This window comes from Fusarium venenatum, assembly GCF_020744135.1.
Source record: "Fusarium venenatum strain MPI-CAGE-CH-0201 chromosome Unknown EDB82scaffold_2, whole genome shotgun sequence".
In the NCBI taxonomy this organism is placed as follows: domain Eukaryota; kingdom Fungi; phylum Ascomycota; class Sordariomycetes; order Hypocreales; family Nectriaceae; genus Fusarium; species Fusarium venenatum.
The window spans coordinates 1,308,966-1,323,817 of NW_027072130.1; the positions used below are offsets into that span (position 1 = coordinate 1,308,966).

The 14,852-nt window shown below is 48.6% G+C and overlaps 7 protein-coding genes across 7 annotated transcripts; 4 read left to right on the forward strand and 3 right to left on the reverse strand.

Annotated features, from left to right (window-relative positions):
* Window positions 1-58: 58 nt before the first annotated feature.
* Window positions 59-1,108, forward strand: EDB82DRAFT_553956 (uncharacterized protein; the record flags this gene model as incomplete). The annotated part of the gene is made up of 2 exons (XM_025733274.2): window positions 59-947; window positions 1,101-1,108. Exons 1-2 carry the CDS (start codon window positions 68-70, stop codon window positions 1,106-1,108), a joined length of 888 nt encoding a protein of 295 aa, XP_025584197.2. The 5' UTR covers window positions 59-67.
* A 547-nt stretch (window positions 1,109-1,655) lies between these two features.
* EDB82DRAFT_553959 (uncharacterized protein) lies at window positions 1,656-3,076 on the forward strand (the record flags this gene model as incomplete). Its single annotated transcript, XM_025733275.2, has 2 exons — window positions 1,656-1,786; window positions 1,844-3,076. The coding sequence occupies 2 exons, from the start codon at window positions 1,656-1,658 to the stop codon at window positions 2,988-2,990; spliced, it is 1,278 nt and encodes a 425-aa protein (XP_025584198.1). The 3' UTR covers window positions 2,991-3,076.
* A 1,352-nt stretch (window positions 3,077-4,428) lies between these two features.
* EDB82DRAFT_126810 (uncharacterized protein) lies at window positions 4,429-5,658 on the reverse strand. The gene is made up of 2 exons (XM_065607032.1): window positions 4,697-5,658; window positions 4,429-4,630 (listed from the first exon to the last, which is right to left on the reverse strand). Exon 1 carries the CDS (start codon window positions 5,408-5,410, stop codon window positions 4,718-4,720), a length of 693 nt encoding a protein of 230 aa, XP_065464521.1. The 5' UTR covers window positions 5,411-5,658; the 3' UTR covers window positions 4,429-4,630; window positions 4,697-4,717.
* A 675-nt stretch (window positions 5,659-6,333) lies between these two features.
* EDB82DRAFT_126690 (mitochondrial import inner membrane translocase subunit TIM16) lies at window positions 6,334-7,311 on the reverse strand. The gene is made up of 2 exons (XM_025733277.2): window positions 6,991-7,311; window positions 6,334-6,892 (listed from the first exon to the last, which is right to left on the reverse strand). The coding sequence occupies exons 1-2, from the start codon at window positions 6,991-6,993 to the stop codon at window positions 6,479-6,481; spliced, it is 417 nt and encodes a 138-aa protein (XP_025584199.1). The 5' UTR covers window positions 6,994-7,311; the 3' UTR covers window positions 6,334-6,478.
* EDB82DRAFT_495056 (armadillo-type protein) lies at window positions 7,298-9,876 on the forward strand. Its single transcript, XM_065608501.1, has 4 exons — window positions 7,298-7,628; window positions 7,685-7,935; window positions 7,983-8,237; window positions 8,284-9,876. The coding sequence occupies exons 1-4, from the start codon at window positions 7,507-7,509 to the stop codon at window positions 9,801-9,803; spliced, it is 2,148 nt and encodes a 715-aa protein (XP_065464522.1). The 5' UTR covers window positions 7,298-7,506; the 3' UTR covers window positions 9,804-9,876.
* On the reverse strand, window positions 9,877-11,216 carry EDB82DRAFT_495061 (ribosomal protein L13e). The gene is made up of 5 exons (XM_065608502.1): window positions 11,057-11,216; window positions 10,937-10,970; window positions 10,823-10,869; window positions 10,580-10,738; window positions 9,877-10,507 (listed from the first exon to the last, which is right to left on the reverse strand). The coding sequence occupies exons 1-5, from the start codon at window positions 11,057-11,059 to the stop codon at window positions 10,115-10,117; spliced, it is 636 nt and encodes a 211-aa protein (XP_065464523.1). The 5' UTR covers window positions 11,060-11,216; the 3' UTR covers window positions 9,877-10,114.
* Window positions 11,217-13,204: 1,988 nt separating this feature from the next.
* On the forward strand, window positions 13,205-14,424 carry EDB82DRAFT_495065 (cytochrome oxidase c assembly-domain-containing protein). The gene is made up of 2 exons (XM_025733280.2): window positions 13,205-13,586; window positions 13,641-14,424. The coding sequence occupies exons 1-2, from the start codon at window positions 13,325-13,327 to the stop codon at window positions 14,204-14,206; spliced, it is 828 nt and encodes a 275-aa protein (XP_025584202.1). The 5' UTR covers window positions 13,205-13,324; the 3' UTR covers window positions 14,207-14,424.
* Window positions 14,425-14,852: the final 428 nt, after the last annotated feature.

Here is a 14,852-nt window from a genome sequence, read left to right on the forward strand (position 1 = left end):
ACATCTCTTTGGAACAACATTTTTAGATGCATACTTCAATATACCACTACAGAGCCCAACACAACATATGATGCCCTTACTTCCAAACGCCGACTTGGACAAGAAGAAGAAGAACAGCTTGGCCAAGAAGAGTAACTACCTCCCAAACGTTGACAAGGCAAAGGAGGATAACCGCACATTTACGTCAACGGGATTGTCCTCTGGCTATACCGTCATCGGAGTTACTACCATTGACACTACCGGGGGTTGGGATACAGTAACTGCCAGCGAGACCCAATCCACAAGCGCCATGTCGACGTCCGACGAACCCCTGACGGTAACAAAGACGGTTCACAATCCTGTCGCAAACCGACCAGTCGATGGGGTTGTATCTGATATCCTCCTGTCTACCATCACCCACGAATTTGGGTCAATAGTAACCCATGACCCAAGCATCAAACCGGAAGCACCCAGAACCGTCTGGATAACCAGTCTCAATCCTCCTCCTACCTCCATACCACCACCTCCTCCTGCCACATCTACCGCTGCGCCATCCTCCAAATCCTATCTGAGCACCGTTGAGCTGGTTGGCGTCATAGTCGGTACCATAAGTCTAGTACTCCTGCTATGCGTCCCAGTATTTTACGCTGTCTGGAGACGTCGACTTCCTTCTCCACCATCAGATAGTCAGAACAACGTCAATATCACAATCCGCAATGGTGATGTTTCTCGGTGGTCACACTCAGATGACTCACGACCGAGTCCCATGCCACCATCGTTGCATTCGCAGGAAAGTGTGGTAAGAACAGAAGTCATCAAGAGACTTGATAGTGTCGCAAGTCCACCGCCTCGCTATACCGACTACTGGAAGGGTGAGAATGAGGAGTATGAGATGGGAGTCAGACAGACTGCGAGTGAAGCTTCGGGGTCAAAGTTCGCTGAAGAGCAGAATTACAGTGATCCGAAAGGTAAGGGTACGGCGCGAGACGATAACTGGATTTGAGTTTTGTTTTGTTGCAGAGGGTAATGGGTTTTGGCAATGGTATTTGACTTCGGATCACGGTTTCTGGTACTTTAGAACCTAGAGCGCAAGGTCAAACTTGCTTATTAATTGTATTTAGGGCTATGAAAAGGTTTTAGTTGACGCGTGAAAACATGGACTTTGAGTTTGGAGATTATTATCAATCTTTTCTCATGAACCTTGACTTATATTGCGACCCACGCATCAATGTCAAACCCCAGCTTATCCAAATCACAACTTCCCTCAAAGAAGTGATCTGACTTGCCTCGCCTACAATCAACAGTGAAGATAAAACACATTTCCCCTGTAGATACATCTTGTAAATCTCTAAATAAGACCCTATTTGAACGTATTTGCGCAGAATCTCTGTTCTATGTATAGTCGTGTGACGTGACAAACACTCCCACAATACAGCAAACAACTGACGCAAAAAACATGCATTCACTCAACCCTCGTTCGTGAGTCTATTTAGAAACTCTGTTTGACAGAGTTCAAGTCGCAACAAACAATAAAATGGTTCTCTTCCCGCGCGAACGTGTTCTCTTTGTCCTCTGGGAATCAGCTTTCACTCTTCAACCCAAACAATTCTACAGCTTCATCTCACCCATCTATCTATCTCCAACCATTTCCAAGATAGGATCAAATTTTAGAAACCATGTTTGGAAGAGTTTTCCTCCTTGTCGCTATGGCGACATTGTCCAGTGCCCGATACTGCATCATCGGAGGTAAGGCTGTGGCCGGTAACTGTCCCTACATACAGGGTGAAGATCTGCAAGACGAAGAACAGTAAGTCGTTCTAAACATCACTCATTAAATGGTCTGTTAACATGTTTTCTCTGATAGTTATTATCCCAAACCTGTAAAGGATGACTCCAGAATCGACAGGGCCCTCACAGTTCCGCATGTCCCAGCCCAGGGTGAAGCACCTATCATCATAGATCCTACACGAGACGAGGGACGCACATTCTCGTGGCCTAATCCTCTCCTAACTGAGGTTCCTGAATGGTCTACGCGACTTCGTCAACCCGCTACTTCCACTGAAAAGACGGATGAGCCTGTCTTGCCTCACAAACAGACCCATACTGTGAGAGTCTCAACGACAGTCTTCATTACCAAGCCTACATCCCCTCCTCTTGTATGGTGGACTCTACCGAATCCTGAGGAGGATCAGAGTACCATACCAGGGAAGACTACATCGGCAGCCTTTTCAGAGCCAACTGTAACCTCATCAACTGTTCCAAAAATAACTGCAGTCCCAGGGCCGATTGCAACTCTGGAGCCAACTGCAACTCCGACACCCAAGAAAAAGTCCAAGGACACGACAGACTTTATAATCGGTGGCATCATAGGAGGAATCATCTTCTTAGGCTTACTCATTGTCGTCTCCTGGTTGAGCTACAGGCACTACAAGAGGAAACATGCCAAAAAGCCCAGGCCGACTATCGTCCATCCTTTCAGGAAACATCTGCCTCCAGCCCCTCCTCCTGCCTCTCCTTCAACCCCTGAACCTCAAACGCCCGATCGTCAACGCCGTTCGTATTGGCTTCCCGATACTCCCTCTGGCGGCCAGTCGCTGTATAGCAGGGAATGGGGAGAGACTATGCGGATGTGGATGAGGGCACCTGGACGCAATCCTGAAGTTCACGCCATGGACAAGATCAGTCGGCCGAAGAATATGTATACTAGTCGACCTGCTACTAATTCACCCCGTTCGGCGAATGCAAAGACTCGGCCTGCTGCGAACCCATACCTCTCGCCGCAGCCATACAGTGCTCCTCGGCCTGTCGACAACTCGCTGAACCGTTTTTCAATTCCCCGTCGGCCTGTTGGCGCTACTTACTCTCCGGCGATCATGACTCCTCTGCCTAATAGCCCGAACCTTGCGCCAAACACTCCCCAGCCGGGCCCTTCTCAGTATAGTGAGAGTGTATACAGCCAGCCGGGCCTAGGAGTGAGGCCGGATAGTGCACGTCCGATTGGTTGGCTTTGAGTCTGTCTTTTTGGTCATAACTGTGGATGATTGAAAGGTCTCTTAATCACCGATAAGAATAGGGATCGTTAATCTTTGTGTTTTCGGGATATAATGACGGTCGGATTTGCGTCGGCGGACAAGAGTAAGAACATAGGGATTATTGACAGAGACGATGAGAGAGTGCGGTCTAGTATAAGTCATAGAATGGGAACAGGCTGAGTTTATGATAATGTTAGCAATCTTATAACTACTAATTAACCCCAATTTTTCATGGTGAGGAAAACTAAATCAATCAGGGGCTGGGCTGAGATGAGATGGAATGTCATAACTGACGGTTTTTGGCGCGTCAACAAGAGCTGACCTAACTAATGTATGGTAGATGCCTTGGCCGTTGACGTGTGTACTGATGAAGTGTTTGACATTTCGAGACCTTGAATCTGGCTCGGTAACTCTTATCCAGACGTCCCCAGACCACTGTGCCGACTCTATCTGGAAACCCTGTCGATCTTGAATCTCAATCCTCAGTTCTCCTGATAGAATGTTCAGTCCATCGAGGATTGGCCATCACGGGCGCGATAGTGACCCAAGTTATCTCTGTCTTGGGGTTGCCCAGCGGATGCTGATAGATCTGAGCGGTTGACTTTCCGCTTCTCAGTTTACTTAACCAATTGACCCAGTCGTCCTTCGTCTTTAATATTTTATCCTTCCCGGGCGTCGATACGGGCCAGATTTGACTCCCTCGATAGGAAAGAACTTGAGCAGACACTGACTTTATCCAAGTCTTCTTGAACTCCAAGAATTGTACAGAGATCTACCGCGTGGTCCAGAGACACTACTATTTTATTAACTTTCACCTCGCTACGGTGGACAGCATCGTGACGAATATTCTTGGCTGAATTTATCCCACTAGAAGGGTATCCACATGCCTTGGTTTCTGGCCCCGAAGAACGCATCGAAAAATGCATGTACGACATCGCTCAAGTTAGCCAGTCAAGCGAAAAGTCAAGTCTCGGGGTCTTGCTCATCACCTAGTGAAGGGGGTGATGATGAAGACCTTGAGCTCATTGAAAGAATGCAGATGGCCAGGGCTCTCGTCTGTACCGATAATGGAAGTGGCACTCGGTACGTTCCCGTCAGCCATGCCGTCACGAAGAGCGTTCAAAGCCTTCGCTTTAAGTCATCAGGCATAAAGTTCCAATCTCCAACCGATTCAAAATCCCACGACTCGCCCTGACCGCGCCTGGACGGCTTCCGCCCGTGTATCGCCAAGTGCGTATATTTTTGACGCCTTCGGCAATACGGGTATGGCACAGATGCCCATGGGCAAGTAGGACACAAGCCTTTCATGAACCTTTTCGAGTCAACGTATGATGATCCCGAACGGCAGCTTTGTCTTTCTCTTCGGCGACGTGAGCAAGGAAGCGGTTTGTCCGTTGAACTCGTTCCTATACGTGCCAGTTACTACAATTCTAATACAGATAGCCAGACCATATATGAAAAGGGATTGCTAGGCGGTACCAGGGCGGTACTTGTCTATGGGGATTTCGATTTGCGACGTTGCTGCAGTAGTAGATAGTAATGCGGGTGATAATAATAAAGAGAAGGGAAAGAAAGACGGCAATTCAGAGGACATAGGGCCTATATATAGGTAGCTGAATCTGATAATATGAGTAACAATAGACCTGATGTAGTTGGAGTTGGAGTTGGAGTTGGGAGCAGCATACCCACGTCGTTGTCTTAGTGGTTTAATTTATTTCGAGATTTTTTGCTCTTAGTAAAGGTTGTAGTAGGGTTTGTCTTGTCGCTTTTTGTTCGTTGTAGAGTAAATGACACTCAACCATCCCATATCCGCATTGCGTGCGACATGCAACTACAATTTCCCAACCAACAGGCGCCTTGGGAGTCAGAGACATAAGGATGCGGCATATCAGGTTATCGCCGATCCGCGAAGGGAACCATATGCTTGCAACATCATCCGAACCTTTGGACACCGGGTATTTGCTACTCAAAAAGGAATCATACTGTCTTGTCGAGACAGGGGGCAATGACGGGCTGCCGCGGGCTCCTAAAAGACCACTACTTCCCCTGCTCGGGCTGCTATCCGCGCCGTCCTGGCTAACCAGAAACGCCTGTGATACGTTGCTCTTTGGAGCATGGATTCTTCTTTCGAGGTGCTTAGAGTTGTTGAAGGTACAGAGTTTGTAAGTGAGGGTAGATAAAATGTGGTCAAGACTCCAGAGCAGGGAGACCCGGTTGAAGGTGCATAGTTGTATGTAGGACTTGGCATTATATTTTGACGAACATATGTGAAGGAAGCGAAAAAGAAGGTGAAGAAGGAGGTGGGAAATAAGGTGAATAATGAGGTGAAGAAGTACGTGAAGATGCTGGAGTATAATCCTGACTTTCTGGACGCCTGGCCAAAGTTGTTGAAGGCGCATAGTTGGGCATTATATTTTGACGAGAAGGGTTTGGTTGGCGACTCTTTTGTCGCATAGTTTTTCCTGCTTGCGGGTATTATTACGGCGTCTGGGCTGGGATCACTTGGGGGGGGACTCTGCGGGTTCCTTGAAAGGTTTTGGGATATTGTCTGGTTTCATCCAGTTGTGTTTCTGTTTGGTATATCTCATCGCCTCGTATGGTCGCCTGACAAACTCTTGGAACTCTTTCGAATACCTCATCGTCTAAGGCGCCCCTCCCCCAGTGATATTATCGCGTGTTAGGTTATATTCCCAACGGGCGCGGACGATGCGACGCCGAAAGGGAACGGTGGTTGACTAGATTGGATACCAATTAACTTCTTGAACGTCCCCTGGAGTCCCAGCAATCTCGACTTCACCATGGCAGATCCAACCAAGTTGTTCGTCAAAAACACACAAAGGTTTTTGAAAAGGGCGCTTTGTAGCAGAAGACCTTTAATTAGTCAATAGGACAGCCCATGCCCATGCCGTCTCTACCAATCACTATTATTTGGACTATGCAGCGATCTGACATCAGAGATATTGCGAGGTGTAGTTGGTCGTTTCGGTCGAAGGGTTGTAATATCTGCGAAGATGTTGAGTCTGGAGATACATCGCTAGCAGAACTATCATTTCTCCTCTCATGCCGCCAAAGTCATAACTTGCCATCCATTGCTGTGCATGCCACCATCTCACTTATAACAAAAAGTGGTCCCAAGTGCTCCGTTCAATATCGTACAGTTGTATTAAACATAAGATAGCATAGGTCGTCTGTTCTGTATCTTTTTTTTCCTCGTCTAAGAACCAACCTCGAGCGGCTCATCACGCCACCGATAACCCAATAAACGCCGTGCCATGCCGCAATCGAGTGAAGATGTACATGTATACATGGAGAAACTCCCTCCCTCTCCGAAAACCCTCCTCAAAACTCCCGTTACGAGGCCACATACTTGAAGGTGTCGTACTCCAAGATCAAATCATACAAGTGTGTTGTGTCGCTTTTTTTCGCCTTCAGTCTTTCACTACCCAAACATATAAGGGAATGTCAGACTAGTCCTTGTAGACCTTGGGCTTGAAGCCCTCTTTGATCTCGGCCTCTGCCTCCATTTTCTCCCGTATAGGTCCAATCTCTCGCTCGAATCGTTCCTTTGCTCTCACAATCTTGCTCTGGAGGTAGAAACTGCCACCCTTTTGGGGTTCGTTGGCGTCAAACAGTCGCTTGTAACGGCTCAACACCTCCTCGACGTTGGCCTGTCCGCCGGCAGGGGGCTTGACATTGAGGATCTTGCATGCCTCATCGAGGGTCATGCCTGAGGAGAGAGAAGCACCGCCTGTGGTGTTGCCGGCCTTGACCTGGGCGCGCTGGTAGGCGGAAGCAGCTTGAGCTTGCTTGTAAGCGGCGACGAAGGATCGACCGAGGATTCGAGAGCCTGTCAAGAAGGCTGTGACGACGAACTTGTGCGCCTGGGGGACCAAAAGTGTTAGCGGGCGAATTTATCGAAGGCGGCGAATCGAGACATAAATGTCATGGTGGGACTCGCGTGTGTAAGTGCGTATCATACCATTGTGAGAGGATTATGGTGATGGAAGAGAAATCGATTGTCGGAGGGATCAAGGTGGGTATATCGCTAGGAAGCGACTTTGAAATAGCGTAAGTGGCCCTCGTTCGCAACGAGGAGGAGGATCGGATCTTGATGGCGCTGCTCGAGACTTTTTCCCCAGCAAAGCAAAGTTGGGTTTGGCTGCGGATCATTCCGAGGTCGGAATTTTGTACCCGCCGAACCGCCGGCAGCCAAAGACCTTCCGAATTTTAGCCGACAGGCAAGGTGAGGTTACTGGGTAGCAGAAAAATGGCCTCCTAAGTCTTAGGGTATAAAAATAAGTAGTCTAAGAACTATAGCCTAAGGCGAATAAAGTGACCTACTAATTTCGTGTCTTATGCTTCCAGTGGTCAATTTTTCTAATACCTTAAGGGTGGGGGTTTCACCGCAATCCACCGAGCTTCACCGAAATGTGCCCCGCGATGGAGCTCGCAGGAACAGGATAAGATATTAGCTGACCGCAATAAAAGTTATTGAATGAGACATCTCAAACTGCGAAGGAAGAAAACAATTCAAGATATTCTTGAAAATTCGAATAAAATTCGAGATATTTTTCTTTCAGAAGAACAAGTCCAAATTGCCAAAATTGTTCCTCCTTTGTAAGCAAATTACAGTCCTACATGTCTTATAGGGTAGGATAACTGACAACAACTAGAAGTGTCCAACATCACCACATACATACCATTAAAGGATATATCATGGCATCAACTCCCCAAGACGTAGCTGTGTTGCTACAGCGTGAAGGTAGCGGAGTTGCACCAGACGCATACGATGCAGCCAACGAAGCTCAAGATGCTGTCTCAAGAAGGACAAAACTACTCTCACCGGTGCTGGAAGCTCTCAAGTCACAGGATTCTTCCACATTAGAAGGGACAGCCAAGGCACTTGGTGACGGAAGTCGAGACGGTAAGCTACACTAGCCGCATATCTAAATCTTCCTAACCTTATTTCAGTTGCTTGGAGACTACCATATGGAGATTCTGGCATTCTCGAATTCTTCCTTGACATCCTGGCTTCTGAGGAACAGCAAAGCCATGGTGTCAAGGTACAAGCTTTGCGCGTTACTGGAAACTCTTGTGCTGATACGGATGCAAACCGAGCTCGTGTTGTCGAGGGAAAGTACATAATCTCTTTCATCAACCATTTGCAGGATAAGAATCTTGTTCCATACCTGATTCCCGTTCTTTATAATGTCCTCGTAGACTACGGTAAGTATTTTCCTCATATGAGAAACTCCAATGCTAACATTCCCAGAACCTGCCCAAATTCTCGCATCGCAGTCAAGACTCAGCAGCCACCTAATTGCTCTGCTTCAATCCCCTAACCTGTCTGACTACAGCCCTTTGATCACCTACTTCTGCAAGATCCTGGCTCTGCTCATCACGCACGATGGTGAAGCGACTATCGCAGACCCCACTACAGTCTCTACTCTCCTCAAGCTCGCAACCAGCCCTGATCATAATTCTGACATCGAGGATTTTATGGCCCTTGTTTCCACTGCGGCCAGCTATCTCGCAAACGAATCCTTCCAAGAACAACTCCTAAAGACAAAGCAGGTGGATGGGTTTGTCAAGGCCTTTTATATCGCACACACTCAGTTCGATGCAGAGCTTGATGATGAAGATACAGCCAAGGAGTTGGGCCAACTTTGCACTTCGTTGCTCACTACACTGGCGGATCTGACTGGCAGTGATTATTTCCCTGCCCTCTACCCCCTCGAGAGTTCTGTGCCCCAGTCTCTACTGAAGTGGTTGAAGGAACCTCATGCCATTCTACAGTCAGCGGCTTGTCTGGCCCTTGGAAACCTCTCACGTTCAGACCAGGCTTCTACCGCTTTCGTGCAGAAGCATCAGGCCCATGTTCCTCTTATGGCTATCCTCTCTGATACTGAGGTTACCGATGCCCAGCTTCTCCATTCAGCACTGTCTTTTCTCAAAAACCTTGCCATTCCGGCACAGAATAAATCAGTGCTGGGTGAGCTGCTGGAGCCTGCCAGTGTACCACGGATATTGAACATCGACACTCTTCCCCAAGTTCAATTCTCTGCCGTGTCCTTGCTCCGCCTACTTCTCGTCAACTCCCCTGATAACGTCCGCCGAATCACAACACCTAGAACCGTGGAGGTTGAGGGGTCTTCCAATAATCACACAACTGTTCACGATGTCATCTCTCTATTTGGTCGTTCTGATACGGAGCCAACTAGACTCGAGGCTGCCCGCAGTGTTGCTACTGTGTGCCGTGTACTCCACACCACGCCCGTAAACGAAGTCCTCTCGGGATGGAACACTGAGAAGGAAGAAACTCAATCGAGAAGTTTGTTCTATGCCGAGCACGACCTTTCCGAAATTCTCTCTTTCCTCATTACACAGGAGAAGTGGCCTATTCTTAGGTCCGAAGCATGGTTCGTCTTTGCCCTTCTGTCACGATCTCAGGATGGCGCACAGGTTGTTGCAAAGGTACTCGACGTATCTGGAGCCATGGATGCTTTAACTTTTGCAATCACTGGCAAGACTACATCTGACAACAAGACACCTCAAATCGAGGGTGGCATGCCTGAAGTTCCTCCAGCTATTCCTGAGGAACTTGCTCTGGAACCCCAACAGGTCGACCCAAAGCAGCAGGCCAACATGGCCAAGGTGGATAGAGAGAATTGTCTGGTGCTGTGTACCGAAATTGTCAAGAATGGAGAAACCCTCGAGCCAGCCCAAGTGAGCCGACTACAAAGTTTAATTAGACAAGGAACGGAATTGTTAGGGAAAAAGGCAGATGAGTAGCCAAATTATCGGCATATAGATGGATGCACACAAAATGAAAATATAGAGTCACATCACGCGGAGCTTGTACCAAATTGAAATCATAACAAGTAACTTTTAACAAGCAGAGACACCATATGCACGTAATGCATCCATTGACCGAGTTATGACAGAACAAAGCCGGCGATCATGCAATAAATTTCTTGAGCTGGACCTAGAGTATCCTTCCTCCAACCCAGGCCAAGCCTTTCATCAGAGCCTCGAACCGACGTGCCCATGCCTCAATGACATAAAGAGCAAAACCCTCAAACACCTGTTCCCTTTTTGCAAGTTTATTTCTTGGCAGTCTCAGCCTCGGCAGCATCACGGATACGCTTCTGGCGGGCACCCTCGTATCGGGCGTTGGCACGAGCGACACGGAGAGTTCGGTAAGCGCCAGCCTCGATGTTGGAGGGCATGTCGCTCTTGGAGATCTCCTTGACGGCGATATCGGTAGGGGCGATAGGGAAGGCGGCGGCGACGTGAGAGATCTTCTCGACGGAGGCGTCGGCCTTGGTGTCACCCTTCTTGAGGGCGTTAGATCGGCGGGGGAGGAGGATCAGTCGCTCCTGGTAAGCCTTGAGGCGGGCGACGTTGGCGGCAAGGGACTCCTCGCTAAGGTTCTGGCGGCGGAAGTCGACGGCAATGCCGATGGTGGGAGCGAAAGCCTTGGGGATACCGGCCTCCTGCAGAGAAAGTCAGATCTGGACAATTGCGTATTTTCGAGTCGTTTGTTTTCGACTTGGATATTCTCATACCTTGAGCTCAGCCAGGGTGAAACCACGGCCGGAGCGGACACGACGGTTGTACTTGATGGTAGGGCATCGGACAACGGGTCGGAGCTTGTCGACAGGACGGGGAGCAAGAGCAGCAGCCTTGGCCTTGCGAGCGACACGTCTTCTGGACTTCTTGCCGGCCTATTCCAACAGTTAATATTTGTGCGCCTTGAAGAGTTTCCGGAAAATCGAATCATCGTTCTTCTCGTCGGGGTGTCGCCATACCTGGTCGAAGTGGGTTTTAACCCGGCGCTGCCAATCCTTGCGGAAATCTATTCGAGGAGTCAGTCCCTCGTGTTCTTTGGTGTCATATCGTTCATCGGGTTGGGTGTTGCTCACGGTTACTGACGAGCTTCTGGTTGTACCGGATCGTCTGTAGAATTGCAGGTCAGCGAATGTTGGCAAACATGATGGCGATAATCATCTCATCGCTATCACAATGGGCGCATATATCCATACCATTTTGTCTGCTTACCGTGCTCCGATTGTCGATGTCGGGTCGTGAGGCGTGGAAATTTCGGAGGGTTGAGGCTTGTCAAATTCCTAGAAGGGTTTTCGAGCCCTACCTTCTGCATTGGTGGGGGGTGGTTAGCGAGTCTAGCGGGAAGGAGCGGGTCACGTGTAGGTGGGCTTCTAAATTTCGAATTTTGAGCGGGAAAACGTTGTAGCGGAAAGCGCTGTCGCGAACCTGGGGGTCTAGACACTGTGGAGACGTCATGAAGCAGCTGGCTGTTGTCATTGGGAGACTCTTGATAACTGTAAGAGAGTTTGAGGGAATGAGGTCCAACATTCTGGGACAAGATAGTTGAACGGTATTTGCTTGCTATACGTAGAGCTAAATAAAGAAGAAGAAGACAGATTACACTCTTGAGAAAGGGTATTCTCAATACTCTTGCGCGATAGCGTGGATCTCGTTACAGGTATTCCATCCAAGGGACAGCCATTGTATCTTTGAGGCAGGAGCCAATATCGAGTATTGACTCACATGAGAACTTGGGTCAATTTGTAGTTGTTCTCCAGTGGAAATATAACGAACCGACAAATCGCAGCTATACGGCAGAGCCTTCCGAATTGCATAATTAGCTAGGCAGTTGTTGCCAGGAGTCCCCTTTTACTCGAGTCAAGCCAGGAGCATGAGTCCTTCTGAGTCGGCCAGTCTGTATCGTAAATTGCACACGACGGTTGTTCTTAGTGTTACCGAGAAGGACCCTTTGGAGCGCATTCAAAGGCAGGTCCTTTTCACGCAGACGAAGCGCGTGAAGATGTAAGTTGTTGTGAATACGGGTTCACTCATTGTGACAGTTGTTCCTGTAAAAACACATGATGGAGTGACCAAGTCCAGTCATGTTAGCTCAGATTACTGGTGATGTGAAATCTGCATTGAGCCCACTGTTGTCATTCTAATGGTCTGTGCAATGATCCCTTGAGCATTGGAGTTCAGTATATCATATCTTCAAGAAACTTTTAAAGAAGCCTTCTCCAATGCGATAAGTTTATCCGATACCAAGAGGTAACATCCAGCTGTCGTACAACTAAGTCTTTCTCCAACTTATCTGCAGTGGTCGCGACGCTAGTAAAATGTCTCCTCTTTAAACACAAACAGACTCCAAAAGCTTGTTTTCACATGAAGATAACATCGCAGATAAAACACAATTTTGTGGAAAGAACGTCCAGTCATTCACTTGCACAATTCTAGGCAGCCAAACCTTGGTGGTCCCTGCCAAAGGCAGCAATTTCCCAGCCCCTGCGCGCCTGAGGTTCAAGGCACCAAGGAGGGCCCCAAAAAACCTATAAAGCTCCGCCTTCGTCGCCCGCTTTTGAATCCGATTTCCTTTTCTCTTCATACTTACCTTGTTCCGAGAAGGCCAGCTCATGAATTGGCCTTCTCAGTATGGAAGGCCTGCATTGCACATCGCGGAGTCGTTTCCATACTCTATTGTCCTTCGGGGCCATAGGGGGCGGAATTTTTGATTTTGAACCTCACTTTTCATTGTGTTGATGGCTTGATGCCGTCTCATGAAGAAGAGTTGCTTGATCGTGATATACCCTCGAATACCGTAAATTCCAGTTGTGATGCTTGCGGAATAATTGATTGCTGCTCTCCCACTGTGTTCGTTGCGCCTTCGCTGCCTGTGATGCTGGAATCTACTCGACATGCTACAGAACCGCGACAAATGAGGCCCTGTATTCGAGGCATGCTACTGTAGCAGCCGCCGATCTTACCTCAGCGCGCAGCGAGTATTCCATCTAGGGCATCATCTTCAAGATGCTTCCTAGGGTAGCGGGCTGTAGTAAAGTCATTTCCTTCTGTGCTCTTCGAAGTGCGATTTCATGAATGCCAATAGCATGGTTCATTATTGTCTTCTAGATTGCAGGCGCCGTCAGGTGGTGCCTCATCCACCGCGATAACATCACCATCAATCATTCGCAGCGTAAATAAATAAAAATCATTGATCGTCAACATCATCGTCATTATCTCAATAACCATTTCAATAAACCTTTTCCATGTCGTCTACAGCCCACCTCCTCCGAACCGAACCTACTCCGCACCAATCAAAACTCCACAATTCCACTCTGCACGCCAGTTTAACGACCCGAAAAATCTCATGACACCACTTCCCACTCCATATCTCGATTCGACGACGACACCCCACGACGACCGCCGCAGAATTAAACGGCTTTCTGTTTACTAGCTCTTCACTGAGAATAAGGAAATTGGTCTACGCAATGGCTTCCAAGATAGGCCCCAGAAGCGTCAAGGACGCCACCCGCTTCACGTCCACAATCCCCCACGCAACCTCCAAAACCGCCCAACGAACAGCGCGCATCCCAGGCGAGACACCCGAGCAGCGCGTGAGGAGACTGCGCCAGGCTCATATTGCCGCTCAGCGTGCTCAAGTTAGCAAGACGGATAGGTTCCTCGACACATCAAGGAAATTCTTTGACTTTGCGCATCGATGGACTATAAGAGGAATTGTGACATTCACACGTATGATACCATGACGAAATACAAGGCAGTAAAAAACTTACTGACAGAAAATAGTCGTCGCAGGTATTGTCTCCGTATACTCCGTCGTCGATATGGTTCAATATAACCGCGCCCGCCGAGCCGAATGGGTCGAAGCACAGAAGCTACTCGAAGCCGACGAGCTAGCCATGGCCCGTCTCGCTTACATCAAGGGCGAAGCAACCGAGGACCAGATTCTCCTCGTTGAGGAGGCCAACCAAGCAGCCCAGGCAAGAGGCGAGAAGCTACCACCTCTGCTTGGCGCCCCCGAACACCGCACACATTTCGAGGAGCACATCAAGCCCACATTCCAGGACAAGACCGAGGAGAGTGCTACAAAGACATCAAGTGGAAAGGGCGTGCTGGGAATTTTCTCCGGTGTGCTAGGAGGTGGATCGAAGACGGAGGAGATCAAGGAGCAAGCGACAGAGGGATTGGCCGCGGCACAGACACAGTTGACCAACTTGGCTGCTGACGGTCAAGCGAAGCTGGAGCAAGCAATTCAGACTGGGCGGGAGAATCAACAAATCGGAGGCCCTCTAGACCGACTGGGAACACAACCTGTGCCAGCCTCCGGCAAGTCATGGTGGAAGTTCTGGTAAACTGTATAAAATATAATTGGAAAGGCAAACGGCAGCAATGCGAGGGATACAGAGCTGACAGCCGTGGAGGAAACTAAAAGGAGTGTATCATATGTGTAGATTGGCAGTGCATTAGACGGCGTCGGGGGACCATCTTGTATGTACCATTAGGTGTGAGGCAAAGCCCTACTTTACTTTACCTATCTATTCAATACTAAGCGACTAAACAGTATCACCATGATCCTCGATGTGTTTGTATAATTGAGCTTTGTATAGCTCCATTATGGATATTGACATTATCGCTACTGTGGTATTTCCATTTATACCTGACGGTCCAATACCGATCGTTTCGCTAACTTTCAAATCCCTGTTTCTTTGTGGGTAACGAATTGTGCCCTGAATGATCAAATGCTGTTGTAGCCGCTTCCCATATCCGTAACGCCATTAACAAAGTAAAAAATAAAAGATCGTCCTCTGCTGTCAATGTCCAGCGAAGTTCGCCAAGAGTCTAGTGTGAGCCCGGAGCCACACGGGTAGCATGTACTCGAGCTGTTGATGTGTCAAGTCCAAAAACTTCAAGCGTTGGCAAAAGCCATTCGTAGACTGAAGGCTTCGCGCACTTCCTTTTTGCGGGCCTTGTTTTGGAGACCCCTGCTTCGATAACCAA

Bases quoted from the DNA above. Each gene is read 5' to 3' on its own strand.
- EDB82DRAFT_126810 (XM_065607032.1), bottom strand. From the start codon at position 5,410: ATGCGCCTTCAACAACTTTGGCCAGGCGTCCAGAAAGTCAGGATTATA.
- EDB82DRAFT_495061 (XM_065608502.1), bottom strand. The intron at 10,870-10,936 runs GTGAGCAACACC...CTCCTCGAATAG, and splicing joins CCAGAAGCTCGTCAGTAACC to ATTTCCGCAAGGATTGGCAG. The intron at 10,739-10,822 runs GTATGGCGACAC...CTGTTGGAATAG, and splicing joins TTAAAACCCACTTCGACCAG to GCCGGCAAGAAGTCCAGAAG.
- EDB82DRAFT_495065 (XM_025733280.2), top strand. From the start codon at position 13,325: ATGGCTTCCAAGATAGGCCCCAGAAGCGTCAAGGACGCCACCCGCTTC. The intron at 13,587-13,640 runs GTATGATACCAT...GACAGAAAATAG, and splicing joins AGGAATTGTGACATTCACAC to TCGTCGCAGGTATTGTCTCC.
- EDB82DRAFT_495056 (XM_065608501.1), top strand. From the start codon at position 7,507: ATGAGACATCTCAAACTGCGAAGGAAGAAAACAATTCAAGATATTCTT. The intron at 7,936-7,982 runs GTAAGCTACACT...ACCTTATTTCAG, and splicing joins TGGTGACGGAAGTCGAGACG to TTGCTTGGAGACTACCATAT. The intron at 8,238-8,283 runs GTAAGTATTTTC...TAACATTCCCAG, and splicing joins TAATGTCCTCGTAGACTACG to AACCTGCCCAAATTCTCGCA.